The sequence below is a fragment of the Sarcophilus harrisii genome, chromosome 4, assembly GCF_902635505.1.
Source record: "Sarcophilus harrisii chromosome 4, mSarHar1.11, whole genome shotgun sequence".
NCBI lineage: Eukaryota > Metazoa > Chordata > Mammalia > Dasyuromorphia > Dasyuridae > Sarcophilus > Sarcophilus harrisii.
Window position 1 is genome coordinate 430,227,744 of NC_045429.1, and position 21,089 is coordinate 430,248,832.

The 21,089-nt window shown below is 38.2% G+C and overlaps 2 protein-coding genes across 2 annotated transcripts; one reads left to right on the plus strand and one right to left on the minus strand.

Annotated features, from left to right (window-relative positions):
- The first annotated feature begins 258 nt into the window (after positions 1-258).
- On the plus strand, positions 259-3,055 carry LOC111720800 (C-C motif chemokine 13-like). The gene is made up of 3 exons (XM_023503604.2): positions 259-453; positions 1,241-1,352; positions 2,429-3,055. The coding sequence occupies exons 1-3, from the start codon at positions 378-380 to the stop codon at positions 2,535-2,537; spliced, it is 297 nt and encodes a 98-aa protein (XP_023359372.1). The 5' UTR covers positions 259-377; the 3' UTR covers positions 2,538-3,055.
- An 11,238-nt stretch (positions 3,056-14,293) lies between these two features.
- On the minus strand, positions 14,294-17,950 carry LOC100918907 (C-C motif chemokine 2). The gene is made up of 3 exons (XM_003770002.3): positions 17,739-17,950; positions 16,378-16,492; positions 14,294-14,906 (listed from the first exon to the last, which is right to left on the minus strand). The coding sequence occupies exons 1-3, from the start codon at positions 17,881-17,883 to the stop codon at positions 14,735-14,737; spliced, it is 432 nt and encodes a 143-aa protein (XP_003770050.2). The 5' UTR covers positions 17,884-17,950; the 3' UTR covers positions 14,294-14,734.
- Positions 17,951-21,089: the final 3,139 nt, after the last annotated feature.

Genomic DNA, 21,089 nt, shown 5'->3' on the forward strand with positions numbered 1-21,089 from the left:
GAGAAAGATGGAGAAGAGGAGAAAGTACTTTTCTCAGATAGTCACTGCTTCCCACTGCCCCCTGCCCCCACATGTTGTTCCCACCACACCCATTTATCTGTACTCAGGATCTGTACACCACACATCTATATAAGATCTTTATCTGTCCTCTGCTGAGGGTAAGTTTTCCCCAGAGCCGTAGTCTCCTCACAGGGAAAAGGAGTTTTCCATGTGGTCATTGCATCATAACTTTCTTTCTTCTTGTGAGTCCCCCCACCTCTGCAGGGATGGGCAGGGAAAACCCCAAGTGCTGGGTATAAATACCCTAGACCTGGGGAGATGGGGATACAGAAGAACTTGAAGGCACATCATCCTCAGAAGCATCAGTTCACTCCAAGATGCAGCACACCCCTGTGGTCATGCTATGCCTTCTGCTTATAACACTGGGGCCTCAAGATTGCTCTACCAGTAGTTGTAAGTATGAAGCCTATTATTTACTTAAGTTTTTCTTGCCCCTATGCCATTCCTTAGAGAATCAGAGCAGATCTCATGTGTTGGAGATTTCCCCATAATCCCCAGGCAAGATTTCCTCTGAAGAGAGGCAAATCAGAGAGGAGAAGAGGGTACTTCTCAACTTGGTTTGTAGTATATTGGGGGTGAGGGTCTATGGCAAGCGCCTTCTAGGAATCGCCTTCTAGAAAGTAGGGAACTTTTTGGCCCTTTCTCCCTCTAAACTGATGGATTTAGAATTAAAGCTAGAAAGAAGGGTCTTCAGGATTATGAGTCCAACTCCTTCATTTTATCTCAGAGATCCCAGAGAGATTTGGTGAATTGCTACAGTTTTGCAGGGTTTTGAAGTGATGGAAGGTCCCTTACAGGGTTAAAACTCTTATCTCCTCATTACCTTTCCATGACTCCTTGCAGAACACTGTATCACTGTATTATTAGTATAGGTGGGTGATAAGGATTCATTTTAGCAGGGCAGGCAAGTCCCTGAAGAGCCCTGGGGTTCTGAACCTCTTCTCTCATATATGGAACATGTAGGTGATTTTCCTCTAGATACTTTCTTTTCTTTTTTTCAACTTGCTTCTGATTAAGGAGGCTGATAGCTTATGTAGCTGCCCCTGTAGCCCTACTCCCGGCAATCTTCAAGCAGGGCATAATCTGGGAGATATCTGCATCATGGAAATGTAACTGGTGAGATGAGCAGGCTCCTTGGCAAGAGGCAAGGTACAGACTGTCTTCTGGTGTTGTCTTACAGTGTTAGATCCAAAGCCCACCTGCTGCTTTAAATTCCTGAAGAAGAAACTTCCATCCCAACTCATCAAAAGTTATGATTTCACCAGCTCTTCCTGCTCCTACAAGGCTGTGGTGTAAGTTGCTTGTCCCAGACATGGTTCTACACTGACGGGGGCCCTATAAATCACTCCATGAGAAATGAAACTATCCATTGAATAATGGCAATAAGGAGAATCTCAGAGAGTAGAAACAGCATTTTAGCTGGTTGGGCACTAATGGGTGCACTTGTTTTAGAATCAGTCCCTCTGATCTGGGGCTTAGTTGAATCAGAGCTTTAGATTAGGCACTGCAGGGAGGGAACTGGACTTCCAGTTCCCTGCTCTGAAACATTTACATACAGGACTCTCTGAAGTGCAGAGGAGCCAGGAGAGTTACTAAGGAGTTTTGTGAGAGAGGAGGATGCTTTAGTTTTCTGAATAGTCTCTTCAAAGTAACCAGAAATCAGATGATGTGAAACAGGAAGTGTGGTTCAGTGGGAACATTAGTTCAGGAGTTCAGGAGGATCTGAAATTAACTTTTACTTCTGATGCTTGCCTTCCTTGTTATCAGATAAAACGGCAAGTTACACCCTGGGCTTTATTTTCTCCTCTGTAAAATAAGGGTGGAGTAGTGGGCTACATGGAGTAGACCTAGATCAGTAAAGGCCTAAATCATGTAGGTGACATGAAGAAAGAAACCTATAGTATGATGAAAGGAAGAATCAAAATGTCTGGGAGGGATGGTGGTGATTGTGATGAAATGATGAAAGGGAAGATTTATGGGGCATTAGGTTCTGGAAAGAAATAAAGGACTTTGCCCCAAATATGAAAGACATGAATGGGACTGATAATTGTTTATCCATCCTCTGTTATTCTAATGGGGAGGACAGCCCTTTCACTCAGAGCTCAGGTCCTCCAAAACATATTCCATGATTGAGCAGGGACAGGTTACCATATTGGCTATCACTCTGTAAAGAAGCTAGAAGAAGCTGAATCCATTTATGGGGACTAAGTTGGGGAGAAATCTAGGAGGCAGATTTAGGGAGGTTATAAAAAAACTAAGGTTCCTGTTTTGTTGTCAGAGAATTAATTCTGCCTCCTATCTATCCTATCTACCCAGGGATTTGATCTCACTTTTCTTCTAACAATGGTCTTTGAACTTTCTCTCACAGGTTTACTCTGAAGAGGGGTAAAATATACTGTGCCCTTCTTGAACACAAATGGGTTCACAATTATGTAAAAGAAATGAACAATACCAACTCAACTCCAAGTCCAAATTGAGGGCCACCAATACCAGAAGACCATCCTGATTCCAGGAGTTGTGATTATACCCATCCTTCCTTTGGATATATTGTATATTTAACTGTCTGTGTCTATGTTGTGCTCCCAGTTAGAATGTAAACTCCTTGAAGACAACGAAGGCTTCCCACTCCCCCCATCCTTTTTGTCTTATATCTGCAGTACCAATCACACTGTCTGACACATCGGGGAATTGACAAATGTTTGTTGAACTGGATTGAAAGTGGATTTCCAACAAAGAATGAAGGCTGTCTGGAGACCTCAGGCCCTGTTTATCCACTAGTCTCTGACTGACAATTTTGCCAGGCTCTGAAGCTTGAATTAGGTCTCAATAAGCTATTATTATATCTTATTTATTGATAGGTCTAAAACCTTCGATTTTTTAAACCTGTTTATTACTTGGACTCTGCTTGGAAATGGAGGTGTAGCCTTGTTGGACTCAAACTGAGTGTCATAAGTCAATATAGGTCTGTTTGACTTGGAATGAACATAATATCTATATTATAACAAATAAACAGTCTAACTCCAGTTCCTGTCTTTTGTGAATCCCTTTGGTTCCTAGGAAGGGTAATTATTTGATTCTTCTGCTTTAAGCCATAGATAGAAAACCCCACATTTTCAGATAGGTACCCAATTCAGATGGGCCAATTGGGAATTGTCTGGAATACCAAGTAAAAGTATAATCCTCTTTACTCCTCAAGGATCAAAAACTGGAGACAACATTATTACTCACTCTTCTAGACTGAATGGAGATTCTATCCCTACCAATTCAGTCTTGCCAACTTCTATGGCAAACACAGATAGCATTAAATCAGAGAATTAGAACTTGAGATCTGGAAAGGACCTTAGTAAGTTTGAGACAAATCATTTCCCTTTCCATAATCTTAGTTTCCTCACTTGTCAAAGGAGGGGTTTAGGCTACATTCTCCCTGCCCCCCCCCCCCCCCAGGTCCCTTTCAGCCTTTGTAAGGTTAGGATAATTCCAAGGTCCTTCTTTATACCTTCCTTTCCCTCTAGGAATGACTGATGTATCAAGAGCACATCCTTAAGATACTATTCAGTGTCTTTTGCAAGAATATAAAGAAAAGAGGGTGGGATATCTTTTATCAGCTTTTCATTTGATTCATGTCAAGTTGAGTTATTTTGATGCAGTAGCTGGGCTATGCCTCACATATTTAATTGACAGGTTCAAAGCATTTTGTGGGTTAGGATGTACTTAAAATAATTCATAAATCTCTGCCAATTTCCTTCCTTCCTTTTTCTTCTTTTGTCCTTTCTTCCTTTTCTTCTTTTGTCCTTTCTTTTTTTTCTTCCTTCCTTCCTTCCTTTCTTCCTTTCTTTCTTTATTTCTTTTTTTGTTTCTTTGTTTCTTTTCTTTCTCCTTCCTTCCTTCCTTCCTTGCTTGCTTGCTTGCTTTCTTTCTGTCTTTCCTTCCCAGTAAGTCAGAAGACATACTAATTCAAAGCAAGGAACATTTAATCAAATAGCATAGTACAAAAGGAAGCAAGAATAGATTCTCTTACTTTCCTATGGTGGGGGGAAATCACTCTTCTACAGGTAGCCATACTACTAGTGTTTGGACAGTACACATGCCAAGGCTACGTGTGACTTGGAAACAAACCTAAAATACGTGTTGCTCAGAAACACAGAGAAAATATTCACTTGGGACGTATGTAAATGGGATTCCAAAGGGTTGGTTTAACTCAATACTACAATCCTGCTGATATTGTCTGGTGATATCACTAAGTTGCCCTTTTTTCTGTGGGGCATGGGATCTCTGCCCTCCTCTGAGTGTTGACTCCCTGGTTTCTCTTGCACTCTCTCCTTGGTCTTGTGTTCTTTGACCATCCATCCTCTCTGCAACCATCTGATGGACTTTGATTATTTGGTCTCTTCAGATCGATCTTTTGCTCTTTGCTACCATCTACTGGATTGCAGTATCTAGGAAAAAACCTCTCTGTAGCAGAGATAGCTACAACTCCCAGCCAAACAGCTCATATAAATCATCTGAATATTCAGCTTAAGATAAGATCTTTTCTTTCAAATGCTTTTCTCCTCATCCTTGGATCTTAGGACCCAACTCCTACTAACTATGGTCAGTTGGGATTGGAAAATACTTTCTAATTCCTGTCAAATTCTTGGCTGTGAAAGGAAAATGCTTTTCATGGACTATTTCCTCCTAACTGCCCTTCCACAAAATTCATAGGAGATTTTTAGGGGCCTGAATGCTGGGGCTCCTCTTGTTACTAGGATTTTCTTTGAATGACATGCCAGTGATCCCTAAATAAAGCATTCAGAGCCTTTGGCTTTTGCAACTGGGGTACATCTCTTCATTTATTATATATATGATTGTCTTATAAAAAAATTGAGGTTTATATATATAAAATTTCTCACAAGAATATTTTCTCTCATCTCTTTCAAGAAGTAACCAAGAAATGCATGGAGGAAATGTAAAACAGTGCAAAAAGCATAATTTGGATTCAAATGACCTAGCTTTGAATCCTAGCCCTGGATTAGCACTTAGAGAGGAAAACAATTACCCTCTCTGGACAGTTTTCCTCACCTGTGAGTAGGTTGGAATAGATGGTTTCTGAGTCCCTTCCAGCTTCAGATCTATGAGTCTATAATTCTGTGCCTCAATGATACAGAAGTAGAATGTTTGAAAAATTTTCATTTACTTGAAAGGTTTCCTGATTGTCTGAAAATGAGCCCAGGATTAGATGAATGAACCGATTTGGAGAGCCCTGTATAAGCAAATCCCCAGAGTAGCCAGATCATTTTCCAGGACAGAAGATGCCATTGTTAGTTGCACTCAGAAGACAAGTAGAGGGACAGTCTAGATGGAAAGGGATAGGTCTAGAGAGAGGCCTTTGAAACTAGTCAAGATTACGTTACAAAGCTTTGGTGCTAATGAGATTCAAAAAAGACATTCACAGCATAGTATTTCTGAGAGTGTACAACTTCTTTTCTCTTGTAATTATTCTAGTAAATAGATAATCTCCTGGATAAGGGCGTTCCCTTTAGCAATGAAGATAATAATATAGGTGTGCCTTCTCATTCTGTACAGTTCTTGTCTCTGCCTTTTTCTAAGTTCATCACAGGTTATCCACCAGATATGCTGGGATTCATCTTTCTCTCCTGACACCAAAAGGAACCAGTAGAACACACAATCTGCTTATTTGTTGAGCCATTTGAGTTAGGCCCCTTGAGGACAGGAATTTCTTTTGCTTGAATCTTTGCTTGAGTATTTAATATATATATATAATAATATATTATAATATAATATAATATAATAATAATATATATAATATAATTTATACCAGTTAATAAATATTTATTGGTAGGTGAGCTGATTCCTTGCTATTGCCATGTTAACAATCCATTTTCTTTTTCTAGTCATTACATTTCTTGATGCATTTATTCACTCTTCATTTGTTGTGAATCCTAGAAATTTCAACCTTATGATATAGATTGTATGAAACAAAGGACTTGAAGGGAAAAACATAAGTGGGTGAGATTAGGGTAATAAGAAACAGTGACACTGATTTAGTCAATCAATGAAAAAGCATTTATTAAATTCTCATGATGTGTCAAGTATCAAGCTTAGCATTGGAGATACAAAGACAAACGTGAAACATTCCTTCTATAGACTTCTATGTCATTGAAGCACAGAATTATAGACACATAAATCTGAGACTGGAAGGGACTCAGAAACCATCTATAACCAAAGAGGGTCATTGATTTCCTCTATGTCTCTCAGGTGCTAAGTGGCAGAACTAAAATTCAAAGTTAGGTCATATGAATCCAAATCATGCTCTTTCCACTCCTCCATGAATTCCTTTGTTATTTCCTAGAAGAGATAAGAGGACATTACATTCTTATGCAGGGAAGAGAACATTTTTATTATATTGTTTTATATTATGTTATGTTATATTGTGTCATGTCATATCATATTATGTCATATATATCAATTGTATTATATTACAACTTTTAATGTGCTCTCTCATATGATTACAGAGAAAATATATGGCTTTTTAGTGAGGGAATGCTCTAGCAATTGGGTGGTGGTATAGCAAGCTAGGAAAAGCTTCAATAAGAAAATGACTTGATTCTTCAAGAAAAACAAGCATTTTAAGAGGTAGAAATTAGGAGGGAATATACACCAGTCATGTGGATGGGAGATTGAGAATGGTGTGTGAGGAACAGCAAGTATGTTGGATCAAAGAGTTCTGTCTAGGAGAGAAGTAATGATATACAAGAAGGCTCAAAAGGTAGGCTGGTGCTCAGTTGTGAACTGGTTTTATATTTGATCCTAGAGTAAATGGGGAGTCACTGTAATTTATTGAGAAGGAGAAGGTAGCATAATAGGACATGCTTGTAGAAAATCACTTTGGCAGCTCTATAGAGATTGGAGAGTTTTAGAGAAAGGTTTCAGGTGGGGAGATTTAATTTGTAGATACTGGAAAGGCCCAAGCAAGAAATGATTAAGGATTAAGCTAATGTGGTGGCTGTGTAAGTGGAGAGAAAGGGGCATTTTTGAGTAGTTTTTAAGATTACTCTCTCTGGATATGTTTCCTCACCTGTGAGAGAATTAGAATAGATCATTTCTTAACAATCTATTTATTAGTCATGTGGAGTGAAAGTGTGGAGTTGAAAATGATGTTGTTTTGAATCTGGATGACTGGAAAGGCATGGTAATGATGTAATAATAAGGTAATAATAAGGGAATTTGGAAGAGAACCAAATTTTAGGGAAAGACAAGAAGTTTTATTTTAGAAATTTTGAGTTTGAGATGTCTCCAAGACACTCATTTGAAATGTACAAAGGGCAGCTGCTAATGTTGAACTGAACTGAGGAGAGATAATAAGGCCAGACATAGATCTGGACGTCATCTGCTTGGGGATAGTAATTGAATTCTTAAGAACTGATAATAATAGGAGAAAGGAGTTAGACAATTAGAATTTGGCTGCAGCTTATTTCTGAATTAAAGATCCAAGTTTCTTCAGGGAGGAGGCAGTTCCAGGAGATCAGAATCCTTAGAAAGAGGTTCATTTGTATGGCAAGTTTAGAAAGTAGTGGGGATGGCTTTTCCTGACAGCAGAAAAGATGGTGGAAGTAAGGCAAAAAAAGAAGTAAACTTTCTAGAAGTTCACCTACAATGATATGGACCTGGATCAGCTGATGGGCATGTCTCCTGCAATTATATAATGCTTAACAGCAACTGTGATTCCACTGTGGTCCTCCAGTCAAAAAGCATTCCCTTCTGAAGTGCCTGAGGAGGGCCAAGAAGGAGACAGCTCTCCCACTATGGAAAAGCCTGAAGAATAAAGACACATCTTACCAACACGATCATCCTGCCAGAGATCTTGGGAAGAAAGGTAGACATCTATAATGGTAAAACTTTAGTCACATAGAAATTAAGCCCAAGATGACTGGATAGTACCAGATCCTAACAATAAAAAACACAAAGGTTCTTAGTAAAAAAATAAAATAAAATAGTGGGGAATGGAACAATTATGATGAATTAGAGGCAGCAACCCAGATTAACTCTCTCAGCATTTCCCTCTAAACAACTTTAAATAATTCCTCAAAAAACATTTTGGAGTGCCAACAAAAGATCAAGGTAAAATATTTTTTCCTGCTTAAGAAAACTTAGGAGGTTTACAGGAGGAGTCTGAAACACCAGAGTGAAGGCTGTCTGGAATATGACCATGTAGTAGAAGCAACTGTGCTAACAATAGCAGCCTCAGCAGCAGAAGCTTTGGGAGCTCTCAGACCAGAGACATCAAGAAAGTCGAGCAACTGGTCAGAAAAAAAGGACCACAAAATACTTGTTGCTAGCATTGAGTATAATCGGTGCTATTGCCCCTATGTAGTTCTGGGTAAAAATTCCAGACTGAAGAAGAGGCTGATGGTCAGATACAAGGAACCATGGGCCTGGTCATAATGCCAGAACCAAGGAGAGCACTAATGCTTGCCAGCATATGAGCAAGGTCCCTTCCTGGATAAAGACCAGAGCATAGGCCAGGAGAGCAATGATGACACTTCTTGGATTATACCAACTTGAAAGCACAAGCTTACAGATCCTCAAAAATAGCTCTGAAAAGAGAAGCACACACACACACACACACACACACACACACCCCTAAGCTTGGAATAGTGCCCCTCCCTCCAACCTCAGAAGCAAAGGCTAATTTTAACATAAAATTAAAAGTCAAGAAATAGGCCAGAAAAATGAACAAAGAATAAAAAAAGAACCATATCATTAAAAGATATTATGACGACAGGGAAGCTCAAGACCCAAACTTTGAAGACATTGATGTCAAAACAAAGGTAAACAAAATCTCAAAGGGAAAAAAAAAAGTTAAGTGAACATGAGCCAAACAAGAATTCCTAGAAGAGTTCAAAAAGGATTTAAAAAAATCCAACATATCATTGGAAAAACATAAGAATAACTGGAGCTTTTCTTTAAAAAAAAAACCAAGTTAGCTTGTTATTCAGTCTTGGGATTTTCTTGGCAAAGATATTGGAGTAGCTTGATCTTTTCTTTTATAGATGACGAACTGATGCAAACAGGGGTTAAGTGACTTACCCAGGATCACAAAGAGAATAAGTCGACTTCAGCCTAGGATTCTATCTACTGCATCATCTAAGTACACAAAATAAATTTTATCTATCTAAAACCATCAGTAAGCATTGTCTATAATGAGGATATGCCTTTTCAATAAGAAGCAAGGTTGTCCATTAATCCTGCTACTATTCGATATTGTATTAGAAATATAATGTATAATATCATATATAACATACATATAATATAGAAACACAATATTATAATAAGAGTAGAAAAAAATTGGAGAAATTAGAAGAGACAATGGGAAAATAAAACTATCAATCTTTGCAGATGATATTATGCTATACTTAGAGAATCCTAATGAATTAGCTAAAAAAAACTACTTGAAACAATTAACTTTATCAAAGTTTGCTAAATAAATTCACACAAAAAAATCAGTATTCTATAAGATATGAAATCAAACAGGAAGAGATAGAAAGAGAAATTCCATTTAAAATAATTACAGACAATATAAAATATTGGGAGTCTTGTCTACTAAGATAAATCCAGGAATTATATGAACACAATTACAAAACAATTTGCCCACAAATAATAGATCTAATATAAATCTAAGTAGATCAAAACAATTGGAAAAATATTAATTGCTCATGAAGAGGCCAAGCCAATATAATAAAAATGACAATTCCACCTAAATTAATCTACTTCTTTAATACCATACCTGGTATGGCTGATGTTGCAAATGATGTGGTTGTTGTAGCCTCAGGTACCAAATGATGTTATTTAGTAGAGCATCAAATGTTAGGGTTCAATCGTGTGAAGTATCCACAATGACCATTCTCTTCAGCAAAAGATGGGTTTATTTAGAATAAGTTATAAACAAAATGAAGAGATGCAATAGACAACAGGAATAGTAAATATGAAATAGAATGGAAAAGCACATAACATGGAAAACAGTTTTAATAATTAATGATGGAAAGGGCAAGTTACCTAATGGAACTTATAAATAGTCAGGAGAATGGAAATACCCTTAAGAGGTTGGGGCATGCTCTTAGCTGGCAGAACAAATCTTAAAAAGGAATTTAGCACCCTAAAAGTATAAGTTAGCTATAAGAAGGAGAAAGATATCATAAGGCCTAGTGGGGATTGAGAAGAGAGACTAGTAAGATGATGAGAGGAGAGATATCATGGAAGCATAGTGGCGGTTCAGAGAAAAGGCACCATGGGGTATAGGGGAGGGATGAAGGAAAAAGCACCCCAAGGTAGAGTGTCATGGTGGACCGATCCAAAGAAAGTTAAGCAAAGATGGCTTGGGCCATAGACAGATTTTATAGGGGAAATTTAACTTCATGGATATGACTGGGATTTCTGACAGGATATAGTTGGGCTACCCATCACCCCTATAAAGGGTGGGCCTCAGAGTTTGACATAACTTGCATTCTGACTGGAGAACTTCGGCAGAGGGTGGGACCATGAAGCTAAACTAATTTCCCTCAGAGCCTTTTCCCTGCTTTCCCCAGGGAATAATTCAGTGCTCCAGTTTGTTTCTGCCAAATCTCAACCAGCTACAGAAAGCCTCATAAATACCAATCAAACTACTAAAAATTATCTTATAGAGCTAGAAAAAAATAGTAAAAAAGAATTCCCTATGAGGACAAATTCATAGTGCAGTCAACAAGCAGCAGAGAAATAGAAGAGGTGATATGGTAATGTTGATGGGGTAAGATATCCTAACAGCAATGGTGGTCCTCAGGCTGGTGTCAGTGGTTTTGTGAAGGAATTTGCAGTCTCAATCTCCAAACAAGCTTTGGCAGAAATGGATTTATTTTCACTGAGAAGTCTCAGTGGGCTAGTTCCTGGTTAGGAAGTTAGCAAAGATTGGGATACAGAGTCTTGATTTTATTTAGCCTTCTATGGCTTGGAGCTAGGGAGTGATTGAGGGGCTAATTTTCAAATCAATAAGAATGGTGATTGTTTCCCTGACCAATTGGAGGTGGGAGATTCCTGTGGGAACCAGGGAGGAGGGTGGGGATGCTCCCCAAGGCTGGGAGGAGTTGAAATTCCGGGTTTTTCCAACCCAGACCCACCCCCATCCCCACCCCCAAGATCAAGGAGACACAGAGTCCTATTGCATCAGTACTTTGAAAAGAAGTCCTAAAGTCAGGGGATCTGCATTCATATATCACTTTGGATTTATTTGACTTCCACAGTATAGAAATTAAATTGGAGAAATGAAATTTAAATTAAAAAATTGAAATCTACTGGGTGGTCATCTGGCTCAAAAGAATGTAAGAGTGTAACTTCCTTAGGGACAGGACTAGGTTTTGTCATCAGGGCTAGTAGCCAGAGATTTGAAAAGAATCTTTTATTCTTTGCCCTTCTGCTTTCCACCATTATCTTCACCTTCTTCCTTGGGCTGGATTGAGTGAGAAACACCTTAATCTGTCAAGCATTTGATAGTCTCAAGGCTTTTTTTTTAAACTTCATTTTTAGAAACTGCTTTAGAAATCCCAGCCAGTGGGGAAAGGAGCCAGAATGTTGAGGAGTTGGAGAATTAAAAAAAGTTAATGCTCCTTGCCTGGGTGTGTGCATGTCTCTATAATCATGCTTGTGCATCCTTTATCATGAGAAAGAAATGAACTTTTTTCCTACACTCATACTTGAACTTGTGATTGTTTCAGGAGTCACTACTATCCCACACAACTTCTGTTAATATCTGTGGAACATTGGGTAAATCATTTATTTAAACTTCTTGTGCTTTGTTTTCCTCATCTGAAAAATGGGTAGATAACTCTGCCTTCCTTTTCAGAACTAGATTTAAGGCCTTACTTATGAAAGACCAATTGTGCTATGCACTGTGATAGCATTTATATTTATTTTTCCCTAGTTGTTAGATTATTCTGTTGTCTAGAAATTTCCAATGTCAAATACTCTTTTCTCTCTGTCTCTGTCTCTGTCTGTATCTCTGTCTCTGTCTCTGTCTGTCTGTCTCTCTTTTTTTCTATTTGTCTCTCCTTCCTCCCTTTTCCTCTCTCTCTTTCCCTTCCCTCTCTCATAAAATTATGATCTCTTTATCTCTCTGTCTCTATCAACTGTCTGTCTCTATCTCTGCTTCTGAATCTCTGTCTCTCTTCTCCACCCTCCCTCCCCCCCAAATAAAAAGCACGGTTCCTCACCCATCTTGCTCTGCTCTAGGAAATTTTTACCTGTTTAAAACAAATTGTTATCACCAGTGTAATCTCTGACTCAGACTTTCCTTCCTTGAGCTCTTGCAGTTTTGGCTGAGTTTATTTGTATGTATCTAACCTTAATCTTTTTGATCTCCCTATTATAATTCCAATTTCCTTTATTATGCTTCTAAGTATGTGCTTTGTGGATACAAACAGGCTTGTTAACGGTTCATTCTCCTTAATGCCAAAGTACACTGACTCTAATCTTGATCTACCTCTTATAATTAAACTGCTATTATCAAATTGTCTGGAACAAAGGCTTCTTCTCCACCCCTTTCCTTTTTTAAATACTAACAACCCACAAAGTTGTCTTTGATACTTAGAAAACTAGCAGAAATCTGGATCTGTTCAGGATTAGGTTATTTGGAGTTGAAGAAGAAAAGGAGAAGGAAGTGTAATGCTGGAGAAACCGATGCAATTCAGAGATTAGGGCTTTTAATATTTTAATAGTGGAGAATTTGGGCTAGCGAAGCCATACTAGCCATAGTCAGCTGGCTGGATTGGACTCTTGTCTCAAAGCATCCAGCAATGAGCAAGTAATTCCAGAAACTTTATAGGGCTCCAGAGATCAGGGAAACAAAGTCAAGGGTGGGGCAGAGCACTGGGTGAGTGGAAATTCCAGGAAAAACCATAACTTTTTAATTCTGACAGGTTGGAGTAAAAAAGAAGCTCTAGCAGGAGACAGGAAGTCTGGGCCAAGTTGATACCCAAGTATTTGAGATAAGCCATCTGGAGTTTTATGACTCTTTGTAATGTGAGAGTGGCCAGAGCTTCAGAGGCCCTAATTCTCTCAGTCCTAATGGCCAGGAAGAGGGATTACCACCAGGGAAACTGAGGCAGAACAATTCATGGAAACTGAGGCATTACATTCTACACTCTCTCTCCTGAATATTCAAATCATTGAATTATCTTGGAAGGTCTCAGCACCATGATTTTGACCGACCCTACCTAGAATGGATAAGTCAAAATAAAATTAGAAAAGTTGCAAGGATCTACAGTGAGAGCAAGTCTCCTCTTGTTAACCCCAGAGTTGTTAACAGCCTTCCTTGTTTAGGATGGCACAGAGGCCTCCCTGTTGCAAGCATGTCAGGTCCTTTGGAGTTCTGGAGCACCATCTCAGCCAGGGAGTCCAGTTTGAGATGGACAATCCAATGTGAGTTAGGTCTGCAGTCATTTGTGCACTTAACTCAGCATCTGCTTGTAGAGGGAGCAGCAGTGCTCAAGCAGTTGTGCTGGCCTTTCTAGGAGGAGCATTGCACAGGTGTCAGAGACTCCAAGGGATTGCAAGGGGGGGGGGGGGGGCAAGGAAGAGGAGGTGGCTAGGACCCTTACATATCCAGCACTCAACACCTCATGTATTCATGTAGCTCTATTTTACTGGGGATCAAGTGTGTGTGTGTGTGTGTGTGTGTATCCTCTCTATGGGCACATATGGATGTGCATGTATGATAGAATGAAGAGAAATACTCAATGAGTACCAAAAGATGGATGTAAGGGATAAATTTAGGGGACAGGCCAGCCTCTTCTTGACTTCTATTTCACATCCTCTCATTTACTTTAACATAATGAACTGGCTTAATTTAAGGCTGACCTTTAGGTAGTTCAGGAATAAGAATTTCCCAGAATAATTAAATAGGTCAAATAACTTGATGAAAAACTGCCTCCTGTTTTGGTCAACAGAATACAGGATACGGAGGGCATAACAAAATTTTACAATCAATTGGAACAAAGCTCTTGTCTATCATCATTCTACTTTATGGCCTTTAATTCAGCCCACCCCCTCCCACACGCGTGTGCGCGCGCACACACACACACACACACACACACACAAATCTAAGGAAGAATTTCTTAATATTTATATACAATGGAACCCTTTGGTAGTATGACTATTTATCCTGGTCATAGGTGAGTTTCCCTGAAACAGACAGCCAAACAATCCATGATGTCACAAATATAGTTCTTTATTCTTTTAGAACCTGCTCTCCACTCTACCCCATCATGTCAGCGCCCTCCCATATTAGGTGATTTCTTCTCTCCACACATGCAGACACATACAAAGAAAAAAATGCAGTTGACAATTTACAAACAAAAGCCTATTTTTCCATAATAACATTTCCCCAGACAACTCAAACGTCATTCAAACAAATTCTTGCAACTTTCTCCTGTGAGAGAAGAATTTCCCCCATTTTTAAAGGAGATAACTAAGTCCCATAGATATTCAATGACTTGCTCAAGAGGTGGTTACAAAGAAAAATAAATAAAAATAAAGGCACAAATATTTATGGCACATTAAATTAAATAATAATAATCTAAATAAAAGTAAACATTTAAATTATAATGAATGTCTCAGAGAACAACTATGGGAGGAAGGAAAAAATAAATTATTCTTCATTCCTGGTTTGGTTCAAGGTCAGATTGGGATAAGAGGAAGTGGTTAAGGTCTTCATAGGCTGCGTGGTCTTAGTTTTCATATCATCTAGTTTCTTTGTAAGATCCTGGACCCACTGATCCTTTGGGTTAGCACAAATGTTAAGGTTACGTCGGGTCACAAAGCTGTGGAGGAAAGAGACTTTATAAGAGCCTTTGTTGCATATTTTTGTGATTTTAGCCAATGTGATTGAACCATTCTCCCCTAAACCTGCTCTCCATAACAATCCTGACCCTCTCCAAAATTGAAATGGGAGAAGGAAATGCCTCAGAAGCTCCCTTTAGGAGAATCTGGTGCTCATTCCTAGTAGAGATGTCCTGGCTTTTGGGACAGTTTATAAAAGTATATCTTAAGCAGGAAATAGGGGGTTAACATAGAATGGTGAGCAGTAACTGAGCAGAGGTGGATGATTTGGGGATCAAAGGAAAGAACCAAGTAAAGTTTAGAGACCAGTACATTTCAGTCCTTTGCGTCTATCCTCTTTTCCCACTGCCCAGTTGCATGTCATCTTATTGCATCTGCAGATCCCAGAATCTTTTTGTTCTTTCCTGCTTTTCTGCATTTGAAATCAGTAAATCCCAGAGCTGTCTTTTGGAGTTTCTTATATGGAACGATAGAATTAGAGAATGTTAGAGTGGAAAGGAATCTCAATGATTATCATCTCTCATTTTCTTAGAGGAGCAAAACAAACCTCTGAAAGTAAAAATGCTTTGTTCAAAGTGACTCAAAGACAAATTGGGAGGTTTACTTCCTTGGGGGATAGAAGCAAAAGGATCCCTAGAGGCCAAACTTGAGGAAACCAAGATTTAGGGAGATTAAATGATTTGCTCATTTTCACATAGCTGTAAAGCATCAGAGCTAGAATTTGAACCATTATTCTTTCTATTCTACCTATTCTACCCTTCAAATATGGTAGATCTTTCTGAAAGAACACCGAATGAAGAATTAAGAGACTGGGTTCTGCTACCCAATGGCTGTGAGACTTTGGATAAATCACTTGAATGTCATGGATCTCATTTTCCTCATCTATAAAATGAGGAGGTGTGTGGGGGGGGGAGGGGTGGGAGGCTGAATGATGAAATGGATAGAAAAACTTCCTGAAGTCAGGAGCACCTTGGTTCACATCCAGCCTCAGACACTTAATACTTACTAGCTGTGTGGTCCAGGGTAAGTCACTTAAGCCTTACTACTACTACTACTAATAATAATAATTAATAAGTGAAATGAGGAGTTTGGATTAGAGAGATATCCTCTGTGTGTCATTCCAGTTTTTGTATTCTACGGTTCCAATATTCTGCTCTTGTCTTGGATTTGTTAATGTCAATATTTTTGATATGGTTCCTTTTATTTTTTTCCTTTTATTATTTCCTTTCCTTTTATCCCTTTAAATTTTTATCAACAGAATCAATTATATGAAAAAAAATTCCTTAACTAGTTCTTATGTCCAATACACAAAGTCCTAAAAGCTCTATTCTCACTTCTTCAAATATCAAAGACTGATTCAACTTCTACTGTCTACTTCCCATTCCTTTCTCCCCTGATGTGTAGCCAGTGCAGTAATTGTGATTGGGGTGTTGTTGTGTTGCAATAACTTACATCACTGCTTCCTTGGAGCACATGCTGTTGGTGTTCTTGTAGCTGACCAGCAATTTCAAGGGTATCTTCTTGTTGGTAAATTCAAAGCAGCAATTTTCTGGAGCAGAGACTCCATCTGAATCAATTGAGACAAGATAGATAGATAAATAGATAGATAGATAGATAGATAGCATCTGCTACATAGGAGGTGCTGAAAGCATATTTGTACCCTCTCTCCCTCCCTTTTGAACAAAGCTTAGGAAATAAGAAAGTTTAGGATGCTTTATTCTTCCCCCTTCCACCAAAAGTAACTTATTCAATAAAGGGAATCCAAGAGAAGAAAAGATATGAAGATCAAAACCTTTCAATTCATAATCTGAGCCCTGACTCTTTTTTTTCCCCTGTTTCAGGTTCAGGACAAAAGTGAATCCCAGGGCAAGGTTGATGATATAACAGTAAGGGTATAGGTACGTTTAATTATTGTCTTTGTTGCTCCACCTAAGAAAAGGGGAGGCTTCATAATAATACGATTCTATTTCTACCTCAAAAGTTTCTGCAATACAATTAAGAGGTATAAGGTGAGTTGAGATTTGGAGATTCCAAACTCTAGACCTTCAGTTATATGTTCATTACTGTCTGAAGAGGCTAAGTTGCACAGAAGGTAGAACCCTGGCCCTGAAGTCAGGAAGATCCAAATTCAAATACAGCTTCAAAAAACTTACTACCTGTGATCCCAGGCAAGTCACTTGATCTTTTTCTGTCTCTGTCTCCTTAATTGCAAAATTGGGACAATATTTTTCCTTATTTCTCTGGGTTGTTATGAGAATAAAATGGAATCATAATTTGAAATATGATGTGCCTGATACATATAACAGGCACTTAATAAGTGCATATTCCCTTCCCCTTCCCCTGTAGATAAACAGGTATGTAGAGTTGAAATTTAAACCAAAAGCTCTTGTAGTATACTGATTAAAAAGTCAAGCTAATTCAATGTCAGGCTCAGATTCTGGGCTTCCATACTACATTCTGCAAATAGCTCTTAGACCTTAGTTCTAGAAATCCCTCCTCCATAGATCAGAGCCTTTCTCTTGGAGAAGATGACTCTTCATTGTAGGCGATACCAGGATATAAACCATGCTTATTTTAAGATGGAGTGACAGAAAGAATTTTAAATTGGGAATTAGGAATTTTGTGGTCTAGTTCAAGCCCACTACCAATTAAGTATTTCATTAATTAAGTATTTCTTGTTCTAGCTCTCTATTAAATAAAAAGATTCCATGAGATCTAAGGTCTCTTCTAGCATTTAATGAAAAGAAGATAAGAACATATGTCTTATGGGAACCATGGGATGGAGGCAAGAAAGGAAAACAAAGAACAATTACCTGGTAGAGTATAGACCTGACAGATGAAGCAAGCAGTGAGGAGGATCATGGGCACTCCAAAAAGCTTCATGGTTCCAGTAGGAAGGAAGCAGGCTTTTGGATGATGTTCAATAGCTTCTGAGGCTCTGACTGCTTTACTGATCATTTGACTCCTTTTTTCATCCTTTTAAAGGGAAAGAAGAGGGCTCCGGAGGGACAAGGTGAGGTCATCATTGGGTTGGTCAACTATGAAGAGACTCCTAAACCTGCTGAGCACACAGCATGGATCTGGGGACTTTGCAAGGAAGTGAGAGAGGGAAGCTGTGGTTTTGAGTTATGCATGATTCCCAGTTGGGACTGACACGGTAAGATCATGAGTGAAAAGAACTCTGCACAAGATGACTTCAGGAAGTGAGCTACCAGAACTATTTTAAAAGATCTAGCTTTTTCTAAAACTCTTTTCCTCAGAAACAGAAGTGAGCAGGGAAACCAAGGTCAGAAAAAGATCTGTAAAGATTTGCGGTTCTTCCTGCTCCTGACCAATTTTAGAGCAGAAATCAAAAGCCTCTGGATGAAGGAAACCATAGACCTTCCTTGGTCTTTCTTAAAATAATCAACAGTCCTTGGGATGCTAACACATTGTTGGTGGAGTTGTGATCTGATCCAATCATTCTGGAGAATAATTTGGAACCATGTCCAAAAGCTATCAATTGTGCATATCCTTCGATCCAGCAGTGTTTCTACTGAATATGTATCTCAAAGAGTTCATAAAAAAGGGAAAAGGATCCATATGTGCAGAAATGTTTATAACAGTCTTTTTTATAGTGGTGTTGCACTGGAAACTGAGTGGATGCCTATCAGTTGGGGAATAGCTGAATAAATTAGTGTATATGAATGTTATAGACTAGTATTGTTCTATAAGAAACAATCAGTAGAATGATTTCAGAAGGGCCTGGAAAGACTTACATGAACTGATGATAAGTGAATTGAGTAGAACTAAGAAAATCTTATATATAACAACAATAAGATTATGTGATGATCAACTCTGATGGATGTGGCTCTTTTCAATAATGAAGTGATTCAGGCTAATTCCAATAGAATTGTGATGGAGAGAGCCATCTACATCCAGAGAAAGGACCATAGGGACTGAATGTGGGTCACAACATAGTGTTTTCACCTTTTTCATTGTTGTTCACTTGCTTTTTCTTTCTTTTTCATTTATTTCTCCTTTTGATATGAATTTTCTTGTTCAACATGGTAAATGTGGAAATATGAATAGAAGAATTGCATATGGCTAATATATATTGGATCGCTTGCTGTCTAGAAGAGGAAGGAGGGAGAAGTAAGGGAGAAAAATTTGGAACTCAGGATTTTGCAAGGGTGAATGCTAAAAACTATCTTTGCATATATTTTGGAAATTTAAAAAAAAGTATTATTAAAAAATAATCACCAGTCTTTTAGGACAGGAAGACAATAGAAGAGATAGGGGACGTTTCTTTTCTCCAATGGGCTCTCTCCAAGAAATAGCTGAGATGATGCAGAAGAGATTCTGCAGTAGCATATGTGGGATCAACTGCAGTTACAATAACTTGAGTGTATTTTCTTTCCTATTCCCTATATGCTCTTTCATACTTGCTCAGTTCTGCTTAAACTGATCCCTCTTTCTGTGATCCTTCCCTTCCTTCTTTTTGTTATGCCTCACTTTCCCTGAATTTTTTGCCTCAGTTTCCTTGGTGGCAATTTCCCCCCTCCCACCCTTTCCTGGTCATTAGGACTGAGATAATTAGGGCTGCAGAGCTCTGGCCATTCTGCCATTCCAAAGAGTCATAGAACTCCAGATGGTTTATCTCAAATACTTGGTTATCTGCTTCCTCAGAATTCCTGTCTCCTGCTTCATTATGCCCAGTCTGTCAAAATTAAAACATTATGGTCCTTCCTGGAATTTTCATTCTCCCAATGCTCTGCCCACCTCCCTTGCCTTCATTTCCCTGATTGCTGGAGCTCTATAAAAGTCTCTGAAATTACTTCCTCATCGCTGGATATTTTGAGACAAGAGTCCATTCCAAGCTGGCTGGCTAGTATGGCCATTACCAGTCCAACAATATTTTATCAAAATATTAAAAACTTCTGATCCCTGTCTTGCCTCAGTTTCTCTGGCATCACACTTTACCTATTGATTCACTAATAGCCTTGAAGCTCAGTGTATCTCCTATTTTTTTCCTATAGAATTCCTTGAGTATTGTAGCCAAACTTAAAAAAAACAAAAACATTTTGAGAGTCCATAGGCTTCAATGGGCTTCTTCAGGGTTCTAAAAAAAAGGCATAAGAATCTTGTTTATGTATTCTCTCTTAATGATACTATCCATTTTTTTTTGTGGCTTCAACTTTTACCTCAATGTAGATAATTCATAAAGGTTTATATTAAGTCTTCAGTTTCTCTCCAGTGCTCCAAGTCATTCAATATGCTCCTTTGTCTGGCTGTAATATATATATATATATATATATATTTTTTTTTTTTCTTATTACACTCATACTTATAAGATCATAGATTACAGATTTAAGTTTCCCCTAATTCTACCTCCTCTCCACTTTATAGATCAAGTAAGAATCAGATAGTGTAGATGATTTTTCAAGGTCACACAGGAAATTAGAGACAGAACTTGAATTTTGTCTGACTGTAAACCCAACACTGCTTCCATAGAGCTACATTGTGTCACTAACGTGACCCCCACCTGTACTACTCTCCTCTCCCATTTCATTCTACTTTCTTACAACACTTTGTCTTGCTTAGGAGAAAATGTTCTGTAATATAAAGAACACTTAATATGGAAGAAGTGTTGGATAACAGGGATTTTAAGGTTCTTTGCAAATTTGATTTTCTATGGCCATATGATTTGTGGATTTCTAGAAGAAAATTTATATTTCTGGGTTTATTAGCACCATAGCAAAGGAAGAGTCTAAGCCATGTGCCATGAGTAAAAACTGCTTTTGGCTCTCACTTGATGATTTAATTTTTCTTTAAATTATCATAATCCTCCATAGCTCCAACAGCATTGTTGATTACTGACATTATTCAATAGAGAAGTGTCATATATTGGATTTAACATATATTTTAACATGTATAACACATATTGGATAGCTTCTTATCTAGGGGAAAGGGTCAGGGGGAAAGAGGGGAAATTTTGGAATACAAGGTTTTTCAATGGCCAATATTGAAAAATTATCCATACATATGTTTTTTTTTAAAGTTTTAACAAAAAAAAAACTTAAAAAAAAAGAAAACCCCAAATGGGGTCACAATGAGTTGGACATTACTGAAACTATTAAGCAACAAAAACAAAAACATGCTGCTATAAATATTTTGGCATATAT